The sequence below is a fragment of the Emydura macquarii genome, unplaced genomic scaffold (genome assembly GCF_026122565.2).
Source record: "Emydura macquarii macquarii isolate MOO-44397 ecotype Brisbane River unplaced genomic scaffold, CSIRO-AGI_Emac_v2 contig_629, whole genome shotgun sequence".
Taxonomy (NCBI): Eukaryota; Metazoa; Chordata; order Testudines; family Chelidae; genus Emydura; species Emydura macquarii.
This window is the reverse complement of record NW_027130766.1, coordinates 8,253,708-8,270,860: the sequence shown is the minus strand read 5'-3', so window position 1 is coordinate 8,270,860 and position 17,153 is coordinate 8,253,708. Positions and strand designations below refer to the sequence as shown.

The window sequence follows — 17,153 nt, the reverse complement described above, 5'->3', positions numbered from 1 at the left end:
ATTAAGTCAGAAATCTGCAAACTTCCCCAATGATAACCCACAGCATTCCTGTATTTCCTTCACCCAGATCACCTAAGAGGCCGGAATTAACCAGAGTTTTAGATTCACATAAAAAACAATAACTTAAACAAAAAACAAAAGAAAGTAGTTCAAAGATGCAGAAAAACGGATGTCTTTAAGAGTCAAAGGGAACAATTTTAATTCCAAAATCTCTTGAAAATGTATCATAGTTGAGGCACTGAAGATGATTAACTGAACTGTTCAGTCCCCCGAGTATTATTCCCAGCCATTACTTTGGAAACTGTATGTTATGATCTGAGTTGGGACACCAGTGGCATCCTTATAGGCTTCATATTAAAAGAGAGCCCAATAGCAAAATACTCCAAGTATCATAATAGCCATGTTATTGATTCGTCACTGAAGACTAGATTGTTGCCTTACAATCTGCCCCGAGTAAGTGTCAATGCATAGCTGTATCCCGCAGCAACAGAGCAGATAGCAAATTGTGTCTCAGAGAGTAACAATTCCTCTTCTGCTTCCACTTGCTCTGGGGAGGGAGTAAATTACTTCTCCATTTTTTTGTGAAATAATGTATTCTTCTCTGAGCACCCACCCAGATACTCTGATCAGCAAGTAAGACAAGGCTCTGCTCCTCTTCCTCCCCACCTTATCCCTGCCAATGGGGAGCAGCCCCTGCTCTCTTCTCCAGGGCTTGAGTCACAGTCTGAGCAGGGTTTAGCATAGGAGTAAAAGGGGGTAACTGCCCTAGGAATTAGTAGCAGTTTTATGTACATTCCTGTGAAAACTGTTTCTAGCCATGCCACGGAACCATGAGGCCAGCTATGGAAAATACACAATTTAGTAAAGAAATTACAATTAGACAAGCAGGGTGTTAGCAAACTAGATTTTCTACAGCTGGAGCATGAGACGTGTCTTCAAATGTCTAAAAAGAGATCAGTTGGTTGTTAAATGAATTTGATGTTCTTAATCTCATCTCTAAAAGAGGCTATTTTAAAAAATGTTAAAATTATGCATGTTTCATGGTACCTGAAGTAAAATGAAGATATTAATCTACTAGGAAGTAATATTGTACATTATATACTGCTTTCATCTTGAAGGTTGCCAGAGAACTTTACAAACTTAACAGGCTGCTAAAAATATTATACACAGGGATAACTTCATTAATTACAGATATGTGTCACAGGCTTAACAGCAACACTACCCAATCCTTTTGGAAAGAAAGTGAAGAATACTTTTAGTAAGTTTTCTGTTTGCTTATTTTTTTATTTTAAAAAATGTGCTGATTACCCTGTTTTCAGTCAAATGTGCAGAGACCAGTTGAGGCAGACACTGTCCCTTGTTATGTGGTTATACAGCACTTGGCATAATGAGGCCCTGATCCTAAATCAGGCCTCTGAGTTTTACTGCAATGTAAACATTAGATAAACAAGAACAATAATAATAATTTTATTTAAAACATTGTGATCAGTTGACCAATGTCAGCCAAAAGCTACTAACTCAACCTCACACATAGCTCTAAATAAAAATACCTCCCACTTTATCCCTTCACACAAAAGCTCAAGAAAATAGATAGATTTTGATGTTCTCTGAAATGGATACATTTGTGCTTTGATAGAGCAAAGTGGGAAGTGAATTCAAAAGCTGAAGGCTCTCCATTTAAAAAACATTTCAAACACTCTGCCACCAGCACTCAGACATTTACCTCTAATAAGGACTCTGAATAAAACCACAGATACAGATCTCAACTTTTGCAGCAGGATATGGGGAGAAAGAAGAGCCTCTCAGGTCTCAAAGTATGCAGGGATTTAAAGGTCATTATCAGCACTTTGAATTGTATTGTGAAGAGAACAGGAAGCTAGTTCAACCTCTGCAGTGTTGAAGTGCCACAGATCTCTTGTTGTTTTTGCTGTATACAGACTAACAGGGCTACCCCTCTGGAACATCCCCTGTAGTTAGCACTGATAAGTAAACAAACCAAAGCATTTTGCATCCATGTTAGTTTCAGAATGGTCTTCAAGTGTAGCACATTGCAGTACTTCTAATCTGTAGGTAGCAAAGGCATGGAGCACTGTGACAAGTTCCACATCACAGAGAACAGCTGCATTCTCTGTGCCTAGCACAGATTAGAAGAGGCACTTCTGGCTAATGCAGGCATCCATTGGTGCTGAAACAATTTTTATAGTGGGGGTGCTGAAGGCGGAAACCATGTATTGGGGTTGTTATTACTGCTTCAAGCCAAGAAGTGCAGCAGCACCCCTACTTCCAGCACTTATGTATGTATCTGGAATTACAAGAGGCTCTGGGTATCCAGAAGTATCCCAAAACCATGAACCTCATCCACAAAGGATGAATAAACCCTTTTAATCATGGGAGTGGACACCATGCTGGTGCATTCATGTGCTAGTGACTCATAGGAATTGCCAACACCATTTCCTGCAGCACCCTGGTAGTTCCTTGGAGATTTTTTTCCAAGTACTGACACAGCCTATTCCTGCATAATTTGTGGGAATTTGGCAAGATAACATTAGAAAGTTGTATGATTGAAGAATAATTACAGGAGGAAAAATAATGAAAACACCTCTTGTCCCCATCACCGAATCCTATCCACACAGATCAGGACTGAGGTGCATTGACAAAGGTAGGGAGTGAGTGGGAGCCTAAGACAGAAACAGAAGTTGCATATAAGTGTCTTGGCAGAGCTGGAGGTGAGCACAGAATCAGAAGAGCTAGGAGTATTGCAAGTAATGAACAAAAGCATTAGCTTTGGTAGACATGAAGCGTGTTCTAAAACAGTGCACCTTTGTATTTTACATCTGCCTGTAGGAACAGAGGGAGAAGCCTGTAACATATCAAACACAAAGAGGCTTCTGTATCTCTTATTCAAAGTTGCTGACTCACTTTCTAACAAATGTTTCATATCAAATTGCAAATCCTTTGTAAACTCAGTGTTTACACCTGGAATCCAGATCTGCAAAGATCTCCAGTTCTGTCTTTATTCTCCAAAGGCTATACACAGAAGCCCATTCCATGTGGGTTGGTAATTCTTGTCAGGGTTCTCAGTGTCTGAACAGAGGAGGTGTTCCTTTAGAGTACCAACATGAATTAGCTTATAGCAAGTTACATACTCACGCAGTAAGTCAGATTCTTTAGTGTTGCAATAGTGAAAACAATATGTAAAAAATACTTACCCCTCAAGGTCCTTTGCATTATAGGGAGTCAAGAGGCTGAATATTTTTAGCATGCATCGTTTGTGTAACTGAAATGCTACAAGGCAGAAAATAAGATGTGTGGAAACACTTTCCTGGGTGTGCATCCTGCAGCCAACATTTTCAAATTTCAACATCTAAACTTAGGTGCCTAAATTGACATTTAGGCATGTAAAGGAATGCTCTAATTTTTAGAGGTGCTGAACATTCATAAATTCTATTGAAGGCCTACCTGGAGATACTCAGCAACCCTGAAAATCAGGTCACCTTTATTTAGGCACCAAAATATGGATTTTAATGCCTAATTTTAGGCACCAAAGTTTGAAAATGTTGGCACATACTCTTACGCTACTGGAAGCTTTCAGGTGAAATATTCAATATAAAATCACTCAGATAGTGTCACCTTAAATCTGAAGTCTGGCTCCCTCAGTTTATTCACAAATACACAGCCTCCCCTTCTTCAGTGATATGTGATATATTGCTTATGGCTTGACCACAGAAAGGCTCAGTAGGTCATGGTGATAAACAAGCATTTTTCTGAATGGAACTCTTTGTCTGCATGAGCTGATGGGCCATTGTGTATTATTTTTTAGAAACCCAGTAACAACACTATGACAATAACAGAGTTTGCAAAATGCAGACATGCCAGAGGATCTCTGCCAGCAAAGCTCTGCCAAGGTATAACAAACTGAATAGTTTATATAAGCTTAGACTGAAATTCCTCATTTACAGAGGCACACTAATGAGTACTGTGTCAAGGACTAAACTGACTGTAAGGGTCAAGCCATCAGGTATAAAATCTTAGGGAAAGGTTAGTGTGGAGTATGCAAAGATCACAAGGGGCAAGCTCAATACAACTCCTATCACTTCAGTAGGTGGGAGGCTCCACTGTGTCTTCCTCGGTAGGGTTGTTTCCACTTCATATCTAGCTGCAGAAAAGTGCTGGATGAACAGCACAATGAACCAGATCTCCGCTGGTATAAAATGGCAAAGCTCCACTGATCTCAAAGAAACTTAAGAAGGTTCATTTGAACACTGCAGGGACAGGGTAATGACCCTCGGAGAATTCAATGTTTGGGGAAATGTAAAGGATTTTTTAGATGGTTCATATAACAAGAGGAAAGAACACAGAAATAGCCTTTCGAAAAAGAAACACAAATTTGTTCATATCAGGATTTGATCTAGATCTAGAGCTGAGCTAATACTGGAAAACATTTTCTGTGAACATTTATTCAAATTAAAAAATGAACTTTTATTAGCCTGAGTAACTTTTTATCTCTCAAGTTTACTAATGTTAATACTCAAAAAAAAAAAAAAAAAAAAAAGCAAAATCTTAGCTCAATTATTTGACAAAAGCCAATTTCATATTGTCTATTTGACTATAAAATTATAGTTAGAGAAGTAATCCAAACAAGAGCCAGTAATATAATGAAGCTTATGTAAATAACCAACAAAATGTGAGTTGTGAACTATAGATATGCATGGACTGTTTACCAGCAATTTGCATTCATTGTGGACAATTTGATAATTTTTCTTTCATAATAATAAGAAACACTCAAACTAGAACTCTCTGAAATGCACCTTGTTGCAAAAACATTTGTAAGAAACAGCAATTGGTTGATGCAGCAAAGACTTGATCCAGAACTGAACTTCTCCAAAATTCACAGGTGTTTGGCACCTTTGATCAGAAAATATTACAAACAATATAGAGAAAAATATTATAAACTATTGGAACAAAGCTGGCCTTGTCATTTAAAATGAAAGACAAATCAATAAGAAGATGAAAAGATTGAAAGGACTAAAATCTGCAACAGCTGTACCCTTCTGCGATTGCAGGATATAGATCACGTGAGATATGCCCTGAGAATCCAGGCTTAATGCTCCAGAAAGAGGAATAAAAACAACAGACTCTGCCAGAGGGTTCTTCTGAGTTATGTTATAGGAGAATAATTTAAGCTGTCTTTCTGCCAAAGTGCTTTTACTTTTCCTAAGGATAAGAATTATTCTAAAGGAAACACACACTGCTGCATCTGCTACCCAGCATTCATGAGATACTGTCCAGTAACAATCCAGTGTATGCATGGAATAAAATAAAATCAGCCACCATATTTCACCCTCAAGCTTCCAAAGGGGTTATTATGAACAGTAAGTTCAAAAAGATTTAAAATTATGAAAAGTCCATTCAGTGTCCTTTTAAAATCTATGACATTTTCCACAAGGGATTCTGCTGAAACCCAGGATTTTAGTGAAACGGAACTTGATCTTGCTTATTAGAGGATAAGTAGGGGTTAAATTGAGCCTAGTAGCATGTAAGTTTCAGCATGCTTACATTACAGGGGTTTTATGGAACATTCTTCAGTTAGAAGTGTTTGTTGAAACTTGTTCTTTAAGATACTAAAGACTTGGTGATATATAGATTTGGCAAGCTACTAAGAACCATTTAATCAAGCCCATGGCAAGACAGTCTTCCTGGATGAATTCCAAGCTCAGTTTGAAACACGCTATCAAAATTTGGAAAGATACTGCCTTTTCTCTAGAGTAGGAATGATGAGAAAACAGATTGTGAGAGGGCAATATTATAACCAGATTGTTAAGGTATGGATAAAAAGGGGCTCTTGATATAGCTCTTTGTTCCCAGTGCCACCTCCTTCTGATGAAAGAAGGGGTGTATTTCTAGTGCTCCATTCAAATGTGAACTATTCAACCTCACAAAAACCCTTGATAGTTGATCTGAAACCTCAGCTAATCTGAAATCTCCCATCCCATTTTTCAATTTATTTATCTATATCCAATTTCAGCAACTGTGCTAGATAGAAACCTCTTTTTTGATGAATGTGCATTTTCTCTGTTGCCAGCAAACACATAACAACTGTTTTTCTTCTTTTAAAAGTTTGATTTTAATGTACATTTGGTGCTTATGAAGCGAAGGGCAGGGAAGGCTTCACATTCACCTAGCTTTCCCAAAACACCTCAGTTCCTACAGCACAACTTTCTCTTCCAATACTTGGGTCCCTATACATCAATGCCAATGCCAGTCAATCCTGACCTGCAGCATTCCCAGCTCCCTACAATTCTGACTTGTAGCATGTCCTACTACTCTTCATGCTAACTCCCAGTACCCAGGAAAAAACACTTTCATCTAAAGAACAGTCTCCTTGGAAACTGCCATTCAAGCACCACAAAAGAGATGCAGGGGGAACAGGGGTTTTAAGAGCAATGGTACTTTGTTTCCCACACACACTCTCTCTCTCTCTGTAGAAGGATAGAATAAATAAAACTTGTATCAGAAATCTCACAAATCTGGTCTCATCCTGTCCACAGAGGATGAAGCATCCAGTTCATGTTGCACAATTACACTAACAGATGACTGATCTTTATTGTTGAATTTCATCAGAGAATTGTTAGGACTGAAAGGGACACATAGTTAATTCCCCTGCTTTTAATGCAGGACTAATATCTTCAGACCATTTCTGATAGAGGATTTTTAAGATATCAAGTGATATTGATTCCACCTTCATTTTCTGAAATGTGTTCAATTTCCAAGTGGTTATTACCATGAAAATGTTAACTTCTAGCTGAACTGAAACTTTTCTGTTTAATCTTAATGTATGTTTAGCTTTCCAAATAGTTAGCAGTGGAAACAGTTTCTCCCACCTCTTCTCTGCAGCAGCCTTTTAATTACTTTTACACTCATCTCAGATCATCCCTGTCCTTCTATTTTTCTTGACTGTTACCTCCCAATAATTATTCAGTTATTTTATTAACAATGAATACTGTCCCCTGGCCATTAATCACTGTTCATTTGAGAGTCACACACCAGCAGGATAATGTGTTTTGTGTCTTAAACATTGAAGTTCCAAACCCTAAAGGATGATTCTGAGCAAAGAATAGATATAAAAAAGTAGCTGATTCCAAAGTCTTGATGGAAACAAACCATAATTTAAAAAAAAAGGAACAAGCAGCAGCAATAGATAAGTTGCTAATGATGTATTTTTTTTAGAAAGAATGTGGAAGTTTATATAAAGCAAACTTCATTTTTGTGGCAGACTTTTTCTTAAAGTGACTACAGTGGTTTTCTGTTAAAATTTAAGTTGGGTGTGGTCAAACTCACTTGGTTTTTCTTTTTTTGAATGTAAAAGAAGTAAAACATAATCCAAGTGTCAGAACTGTAGCTTCAAGAAAAAACAAACATTCATCCTGAATCATACCTTTTGTTTAATTGAAGAAAAAAAAAAAGTCAAACTCCTCAGGATGTACAGCTAGCTATTTTAGTAAGCAAAATTATTATAACTTGGCATCACCCTTAAGGGTGGAGAATCTTTCTGGGGAGGGTTGGAGAGTGGGATTGTCAGAAAACACCCACTGTGGTAGGTATAAATGGAGCACCACTATAGCGCAGAGACTTACTGTCTTATCCTAGATCAAGCCAAGTAACTGACACCAGATCCTTCAGTGCTGCTGCCATGGCTACTTCCTTTATGCAGAGCAGTTCTTCTAGCTTTGGTGGTGGTCTTGGAATTGGAGGCAGTAGCTCCCCTCATATTTCTTCAGTTCGGGCGGGAGGATCCTACAGAGCCCCAAGTATCCATGGAGGATCTGGTGGCAGGGGTGTTTCTGTCTCTTCCGCTAGGTATGTCTCCTCTGGGTTAGGAAGTGGATATGGTGGTGGCTTGGGCAGTGGCTATGGGGCTGGATATAGTTCTGGTTTGGGTGGGGGCTATGGAGGAAGTAGTGGCTTTTATTGTGGCTTTGGAGGAGATGCTGGCGGTGGCTTTGGAGGAGGTGCTGGCGGTGGCTTTGGAGGTGTTTTTGACTTTGGTGGTGGCTTGGGTGGTAGTGATGGAGGCCTTCTATCTGGAAACGAAAAGATAACTATGCAGAACCTGAACGATCGTCTGGCTACCTACCTGGACAAGGTGCGAGCTCTGGAGCAGGCAAATACTGATCTAGAGGTCAAAATCCGAGACTGGTATCAGAAGCAAGGTCCCACTAGTCCAGCCCGTGATTACAGTCCATATTTCAAGATAATTGATGAGCTCCGAGACAAGGTATGACATTCATATTTAGAAAGGATTATTATAACAATTTGTTGTTATTGCTGAATTGCACATTCCAACTTTTTAAACCAATTAAAAATAATTACAAAGTAATAATTTCTTGCCAAGAAAGCAAATGCATTGCAGATAAAAACATTCCAGCAGAAAAAGGAACAGCTATTGCTTAATCTTTTAAAATAAAAGTCTCACACTGAAAATGGAGGGTTTTTTGACATTAATTGAAAGCTCTAAAAAAGTAACAAAATGTGACAGAATACATTAAAATTATCCATAAATTGTAAAGCAATCAAACATTTAAAAATGTGACTAAAAATACAACTCATGGTCTTCAAAAGTAAAGAAGTCTCCAGGTAAAAGAAATCAACGGAAAGGTGAAATACTGTACTGTATAAGTTTATTTGCCAGTTATCCTAGGTGTGAATTGAACATAGTTTAACTTCTCACTGTAATTAATTTATAAGGAATATAAAATGTATACAAAAGTACCACAGAATAAATTTAAAACAAGAAAAACATGCTTTATAAAAAGTTATATTTTGAGTTGATTATTTCATACACATTTTTGGTAAGAAGAATGTTTCAATAGTCTATTGCCATCAGAACTGTATAGGGCAACAATACACTATCAGTTTTAATTCTTATTTATCTTTCATCTTAAGGGTATTAGCACAGAAAAATATGACAGAGAATGAAAGGGTTGGACTGTGTTGCCATTAATTGCATGAACTGAGACATTACATGAATAGGAAGGAAAGGGAAAATCAAGCTGTCTAATTCCAGTCAGACACACCCCCACACTTGCTCTGGATAAAGCTCTAGGTCTCTATTCTGCACTCAGCTCCCAGGCCCACATTTAGAATATGAATAATGTTTAGCTTCTTTTGTTTTTTCCATATATGAGCTACATGTAGTATGGTGTGGTGTAAGGACAATATAAATATGTTTTTGGGAATCCATAAATCATCCTTTGATTAATGATTTATCACCCCAGATCCATTCCTCTTCCCTTTTTTACTGCTTTACATGTCTCAGTAACTATCTACTATGTACTCAGAACAGTGATTTTTCACCATGCTTCATAGGAATCTTTTTTCTGTCTCTCAATTGCCAGATCCTTGCAGCCACTATTGACAATTCCAGAATCATTTTGGAGATTGACAATGCTAGACTAGCTGCAGATGATTTCAGACTGAAGTAAGTTAATTTTGCTCTCTCTCTCTCTCTCTCAAATTTCTGCAGTTGAACATTTCATCATATTAGCAGGAGGAACCATTAGAGGAAAAATCTCATAAATTTAGGTGTGGAATTTTCTCCCTTGTAATTTACAAGAAAAAATTCTGGCAAAGGAATTAATATGCTAAAGGAAGAAATGGGAGAAGAAACTTTATCAGCAATGACACCAAGCTGATCAAGATGTTTTCCCGTTTTGTTATACCTCATGTGTTAACTTTCTGTACTGTTCTTAACTTTTTGTACAGTTCATTCTCACTGAAAAAATTATCACTTATAGATTTTAAAACGAGAAAGAATCTGAGTTTGCTTTCAGTTAGAAGTGGCATTATGGGAAGGAGAGATAATCTCTCTCTTGTACCCATTCTCTCTCACAGAACGTAGGCAGTAGGAGAGAAAAGCTAGATAGGAAACTGTTCTACTGAAATGCTGTTGAAATCAGTTTGTCTTCAGAGCACTGCAGTCAAGATGCCAACAACACAGTGCAACTACTTTCTCTAACAATGAAGTAGCTCCAGGATTATATTTTCTCCTCTGGTGCCTGGGGCAAAGCTAACAACATATCCCTTTCTTCATACCTGAGAGATCACTACAGCTGGAGTGAATTGTCCATTATCCTTTTTATAGATGTTAATAACCCCTGCTAGTATACAAATCCATAAAGCTCATATTATCTATGCTTCAGAAAACTAGTTCAAGTCCAAATACATTTGTTATTTTCAAAATTTCCTCTTTAAATGTAGTGATGTTCTTACTGCTTATGAGCACCAGCCTGATAATCCAGTAGGCAGGCATTTTCTAAACTCCCACATAGAGCTCTGGCATTGCACCTCAATCTTGATGTGTCTGTCAGTCTGTCTTGTAGTACCAATCGCTATTGTATCTAGGTGCTTGTATCCTTGAATTGCCAAAAATGTCAACTTATTTGGTGGTATGATGTCGTCAAATGTCCACATAGGAGCAAGATGGCTATCTCACATATTTTTTGTATATTATACTTTAAAATTGGAACAAACATTTTAGTTTACTATTTTTGGTCTCCTGACTTTTCATTTGTTTTGTCCTGTTCCTCTCTGCCACATCTGGTATAAGATTCCCTGTTTTTATAATTACATGGGATACAAAGCCATGTGTTTTCAAATGTCTGTTTCTTTTTTTAAAATTGCAGATATGAGAATGAGTTGATCCTTCGCCAAAGTGTTGAGGCTGATATCAATGGCCTGCGTAGAGTCCTGGATGAGCTGACTCTGGCCAGAGCTGATCTTGAGATGCAGATTGAAAACCTGAAGGAAGAGTTGGCTTACCTCAAGAAGAACCATGAGGAAGTGAGTGTTCTAAACAGGGAGTGGGGAGAACCATTCACATTTAGAATTCAGTTTGGAATTAAAAAATGCCCCATGGAATGACAGCTTCACAATGAGATGATTTAAAAAAAATGTTTAACCTTAAAACAAATCCAAAGGGCTTCCCAGGCTAGCATCCCTCCGATTCCAAACTGTGTTAAAGATGTGCATTGCATATACCTGCTTGACATGCATGAGCATGAGGTCAAAATTTTTTAAATTATTCCAACAATATTTGTTACAGGGAAATGTTTCCATTCATTTAAAAACTAAAATATGATTTTTCCAGACATTTTATTTAGAAAAGATCAAGTACATAGACACACATCAGTCCACATTAATCAAGATATTTTATTTAGAAATTGCAGCTCCAACTACATACGCAAAGAAAAATTCAGTATCTGAATAAACTTCTTTATGAAAATGAAAAGTAACTAATAAAGAACTCATGTGTTAAGATATAAGTTATAATACATGCAACAGAAATTATACACAATAAAGTAAAATGGAATATAAGAAAATAAAATAAAAACTTAATTTAATAAAGGATGTATCCAACTGTAGCAAGGTAGGTGAGCTAACATCTTTTACTGAACAAATTCTGTTGGAGGAAATCACAAGCTTTCAAGCTTCACAGAGCTCTCCTTCAGGTCTGGGGGAGGAAATCAGAATGTCTGAGCTAAATACAAATTGGGAAAGATTATTAAGTGTAAGGGATTTCAATGAAGGGTTAGCAGGCAGTGGGATGTGCAATAATCGTAACTCAAACCACATATTTCCCAGTTAAGCTATATGGATTCCTGGGGGTAGATCTCGTAAAAGGGCAGACAGTAGAACCTCTTTTGTGTCCTTCTATCTTCTGTCTCTGTAGGAAATGAAAGAATACAGCAATAAGCTGGGTGGAAAAGTCAGCGTAGAGATGGACGCTGCTCCTGGAGTTGATCTCACCAGTGTCCTGGCTGAGATGAGAGAGCAATATGAATCACTGGCTGAAAAGAACCGTCGAGATGTTGAGGCCTGGTTCCATAAACAGGTATGGCTATCCTAATGAACAAATGAACTGATGCACTATCTGCTCATCATGGCCCCAATTTCTGCACAACACTCCTGCATTTGCTGATCAGTTTCTGCATTCTGTGAGAAGCTAAGTGTCCTGAGACACCAGTCAAGTTTTCATCTCTTTTCACCATTGGAACATTGCTTGGAACCAGACCCAAAGCAAGAAGCACCTCGACCTGATCAGCAAAGACACTGCTTCTTTCATTGGCACTGTTTTAGTGGTTCAGGAACAGGCACACCAAAGAAACAATTTGAAAGTTAACTGAACAAAATAACAAAACAAGACTCAATGCAATCCTTTTGGGGATTCCTCAAACTCCACAATGCTTAAGACAGTCCATTCCTTTTTGGAAATAAAACATTTGGTCATCCAATTTTCATTTAATTTTTATTGTGTTTGTTCTCCTTCCAGACTGAAGAGCTGAACCGTGAAGTAGCTACCAGTACTGAACAGATACACACCAGCAAGAGCGAGATCACAGAACTGAGACGCACTTTACAGGGCCTGGAGATAGAACTCCAATCCCAGCTCAGCATGGTATGTGTGTGTTCCAGACACACAATAAGTCACTATTGGCACACTCCTCCCTCTGATCTCTCTCTCTCTCTCTACTATGGAATGAATCTGCATAATGATCCACTTTAATTTTGTTTTATATTAGAAAGCTGGATTGGAAGCCAACTTGGCAGAAACAGAAGGAAGATACTGTGCACAGCTTGCACAAATCCAGGCCATGATCACCAGCATTGAGGAGCAACTGGCTGAGCTTCGATGTGACATGGAGCGGCAGAACCAAGAGTACAAGATGCTCCTGGACATCAAAACCAGATTAGAGCAGGAGATTGCCACTTACCGCAGTCTGTTGGAGGGCCAGGACTCCCAGTATGTAACTATGTCCAAAATAAAACCCTTAATATCAGTTACATAATCTTATTCATGACATATTTTATAACAGTAATATATGGAACCTGCCCAAAATGTAGGTGAATTTGAGCCTCATTAGAACCAGAAGTACCGCAGATTACTGAATTGTACTAACTGGGTAGTGGCCTATTGTGGGCTGCCAATAGATGTCCAGAAAACCTCAAAGGCTGCCAATATGCAAGTCAATTTTCAAAGGCAAATGAGCTGATAATGAAAACTTTAATTATGAAAATGGAAATGCACTCACATTAACTAAGATGAACTACAAGATTAGCAATAGATAATGGTCCTGCATTTTTTTTGCTGCATGGGAATCATGGCCATTTGTGTACAACCATCTATCAAAGTCTCTTCTCACTACTCATGTAAATGTCAGACCCCTTTTCCTACTTACAAAGATGAAAATATGTATTGTTATACACTGTAATTCTAAGCTATTTCCTCATGTTTCCAGTGTGCAGACCAGTTCTTAAATAAACTTTTCACTTGTTGGGGACTATTCCCAACTCTGATCCACAAACAGAATTGGCATTAATGCTAGTAGGACATTTGTGTGTGCAGTGAAACACTGCTTCTGAGGGGAAACTGAGCTCTTAGTTTTCATTTTTTAAATAATGACATTTGAAGAGAAGAAAAATACATGTAGAAATGTCAAGAACAGGAATGGGAATCTAAAGAGCTACTGATGTGCTAAGTGCTGTTCACATTCCTTACTGAGCAAAAAATATATGGCCTTCAGATTATGCAAAAGAGAATAAGCAACAGGATCAATAACAATCAAGACACTGTAACTACTGAATGGCCATTTAAGGGCCACATTTTCAAAAGGACCTCCATTTTACATAAGCAGTTTTTCATGGTTGATTTTTGCACACAAAATTTGCATGTTCCAATTTAGAGGGTGTTCAGTTGTCAGAATAAATCAGTAGGACTGTTGAATCTGCTGCACAGTACACAATTGCAGTGAGACTCATTAGTTTAATCCCATATCTCCTCTCTTCCACAGGCTGTCAGGATGGAACCCTAAGGATGGTAAGGAAGATTTAGTAATGGGGTGGGTGGATGCAACCACCATCCTTATGGCAAAATAGAACTGAATAAATCAATCATCTATTGGTTTGTTGGGGATTAACAACAGTATCTCCATTTCTCCTCCCAGAGACTGATCATACTGTCTCCATAGTCCCCACAGCCTTTTTAGGTCCAAAATACATACATCTTATTTTATCCCTGGTATGTTCTAGCAAGCTGGTAGGCACCTGATCACTTGTACTCATAATATAGCTCTGAAATCTAAATAATTGGAAAGCTGGAGGCCCCTTGATCAGCTTCCATTGAGTCATACCAACAGCAAGGTACTGACAATTTTTATATGAAATTTTCATATGGAAATTACGTTAGCTTTACTTAGATCCCATGGTCCTCATATTTCAAGACTATGATTGTCCAGTGTGGTGAGAAGAGGCAGGGCAGAGGCAGCTGTGTATATTATAAGTGGAGGAAGCTTCCATTGGGGCAAAAACAGGTTTCTTCAGTGTTCTATCAATGTATATTAATTTCTCCAGTTATAATTACTGTTTCCCTTTCTCTTCATCACAGCATCCCTTAGCAGCAGCAGCAGCAGCAAAGTTCGCATTACTGTGGAAGATTCAGTAGACGGAAAAGTAATTTCTTCCCATGAAAGGAAATACTGAATCCCCTGACCCATGTGAGACCACCTGTCTTGTACCAGTTCTAAAGACAGCAGGCATCTGAGAGGAGAATCATGAAATACCTGCCAACAGAGTAACAAGGAATCTGGTTCAGTATGTATACTAATGCTAACAGAGATGCTAATTACAGTTACGACAGTGTAATCCAATAGTGCACAACAGCTTGGTGTCTTTCTTATAATTTCCTCTCTGTGCTTTACAATGACTATCTGTTCTTAAAGCCTGAGGTGAAGGGCTCATTTTACTGCATACCAGCAGCTTTACTGTATTGTATTAATCTGGATAATAAAATTTCTCTCCTGGCTTGAAATAAACATACATTTTTGTTTCATTTTTTTTCATAATCCGCAACTTAGCTATGTGCGTTAGATGTGGCACCATGTCACGTGTCCAGTGCAACTCAAACCAAATTACTGTCATCATACATCTGGCTGCAATTGTCTCTAATTCAGAGCAGCTTTTGGAGTTACTGAGATATGAATAATTCTTTATACTATTAAGTTCCCAACACTACTCCTAATGATAATACATGGGCAAAAATAAAACAAAATTAGGCTATAGTTAATTCTCCTTGGGAAAATAATCTAAAATACAGATATTGAAGGTGAGGGAGAAATATGGAAAGCAGTAAAGCTGAAAGAGACGGGTGACAGAGGAGAGCAAAGTAGACATGAGTTTACAATGTGATTTGGAAGCAAAATGTCAGTATGATTTGGGGCTGCATACATACAGGCACCATGTCATGGTGCAAGAAGGCAATAGTCCCTTGACATTCAGTGCTTACACCTATAATATTGAAATGGGATATACCTCTAGGCACCAGTTCAGTGGAGGAAAGATATCCACAAACTGGAAGGATTTAGGAAAGAATAAGAAAAAAATGATCAAGGAATTGGACTGATTTATTTATGGGGAAAGATTTAAAGAACTAAACGTTTATGTCATAGCTCACTAGGGACAACAGTAGGACGAATATAATAACCATCTCTAATCAGCTGAAGCCCTGCTCAGCTCCTATCCATATAGATCTCCATTAACTTCATTAAAAGGAAAAACGGACATGCTCTTTTAAACCAGGAGTTTCCTTTTCAGCTATAATGTTGGACATTTTTCAGCAATTCCCACTTTAATTGCTGACTAAGGGCCATAAACTTCTGCCAAATCCCAAAACAACAATGGTCTCTGCCTTCCACTTAGACAACAAGGCTGCCAAAACTGAGCTCAAAGTGACATTCTGCAGTGAGCTAGTTAAACATGAAGCCACCCCCAAAATATCTAGGAGTGACCTTGGATTGCAGCCTGACCTTCTGACGATATCTTGAGAACACCCGAGACAAAATTAAGACTAGGCTGAGCTTCATAAGACGGCTGGCGGGAACATCCTGGGGTTTTGGTCCCAGGACACTGTGCACAGTGGCATTACCCTAGTCTACTCTGCAGTGGAATACTGTGCACCGGTATGGGCCCAGAGCTTTCACACTAACCTCCTGGATCCACAACTAAACGGGGCAATATGGATAATCTTGGGAACACTAATGTCAACTCCAACGGACTGGCTCCCTGTTCTGTCCCATATTCACACTCCAAAAACACAGAGGGACTCCCAAACCTCCAATTTCCTCTCCAACATAAGCCAAAATACCAGAATCCTCCTGCATGATGACCTGAAGAATCTTCCTAGAACAAGATTAAAATCTAGGAAACCCCTTTGGACTCACAGCTGTACTTTGATGGATTTCAATGGTGATAATCAATTGAGTGCAACCTGGGATATCTCATCAGTCCTAAATAAGCACCTTATTACTGACCCTACTGAAGAACTGCCAGGCTTTGACCTGTGACAGAAAGAATGGTGCACATTTAACCGTATAAGAACATCACATGGAAGATGTGCCCAAAAACTGAAAATGAGAAGCAGCCCAGATTGTGATTGTGGACCAGTGCCTCAAACCATGGGACACATATACTCTTCCTGCCCTAAGCATTTGTCTAAGGGTAGCCTCACTGACATTCACCGACTTACCCCTGATGCAATGAACTGAATTTCAAACATTGACCTATAAACTGATTGTTGCAAATCAAACCAATGCCATATGAAGAAGAAGAAGATTGAAGTAGGATCCCTAACAGAAGTGTGATTACCAGCGGCAGTGTAACCCTGTCAGTACGTGGCTGCTATATTTGAATAATTATTGATGATGTACAGGTTACAATCATCCTTATTTGAATTTCATCCTCTCATTCCTCATAAGAGGCTGTAGTTACCCGAACATTTTGACATCCCAGGGAAACCTATTTAGAATGGAAACATGAGAGCAAAAGCCTCTGCCTGCTCCTCACTGAACCTATGCACTTTCATCTCAGTACATGAATTATTATGCATAAGACCCATACTTACTATGGCCCTTTCCTCCTGCTTAAACCAAGATATTACTAGGGTTGGATGATTCTAAATACCATTTTCCAAAAATACTGTTCCTTCTCATAGGAAAAGTCTATGACACAAAAACTATGCTGAATATTTGAGTAGAAATAGAGAGGAAAAAAGATTATACCATGCATTACCCTGTGCCCAAAAGAAGACTTAGAAAACAAACCCA

The 17,153-nt window shown here is 38.4% G+C and overlaps 1 protein-coding gene across 2 annotated transcripts; it reads left to right on the top strand.

The window, feature by feature from the left end:
• The first annotated feature begins 7,690 nt into the window (after positions 1-7,690).
• On the top strand, positions 7,691-14,604 carry LOC137148465 (keratin, type I cytoskeletal 15-like). Of its 2 annotated transcripts, none has more exons than XM_067541277.1 (8): positions 7,691-8,275; positions 9,396-9,478; positions 10,683-10,839; positions 11,729-11,890; positions 12,329-12,454; positions 12,579-12,799; positions 13,848-13,873; positions 14,441-14,604. In XM_067541277.1, the coding sequence occupies exons 1-8, from the start codon at positions 7,691-7,693 to the stop codon at positions 14,533-14,535; spliced, it is 1,455 nt and encodes a 484-aa protein (XP_067397378.1). In that variant the 3' UTR covers positions 14,536-14,604. The 2 variants fall into 2 exon arrangements, with proteins under 2 accessions (XP_067397378.1, XP_067397380.1); XM_067541279.1 differs by lacking the exon at positions 13,848-13,873 and adding an exon at positions 14,304-14,324 and having other exon boundaries at positions 12,579-12,811; positions 14,451-14,604.
• Positions 14,605-17,153: the final 2,549 nt, after the last annotated feature.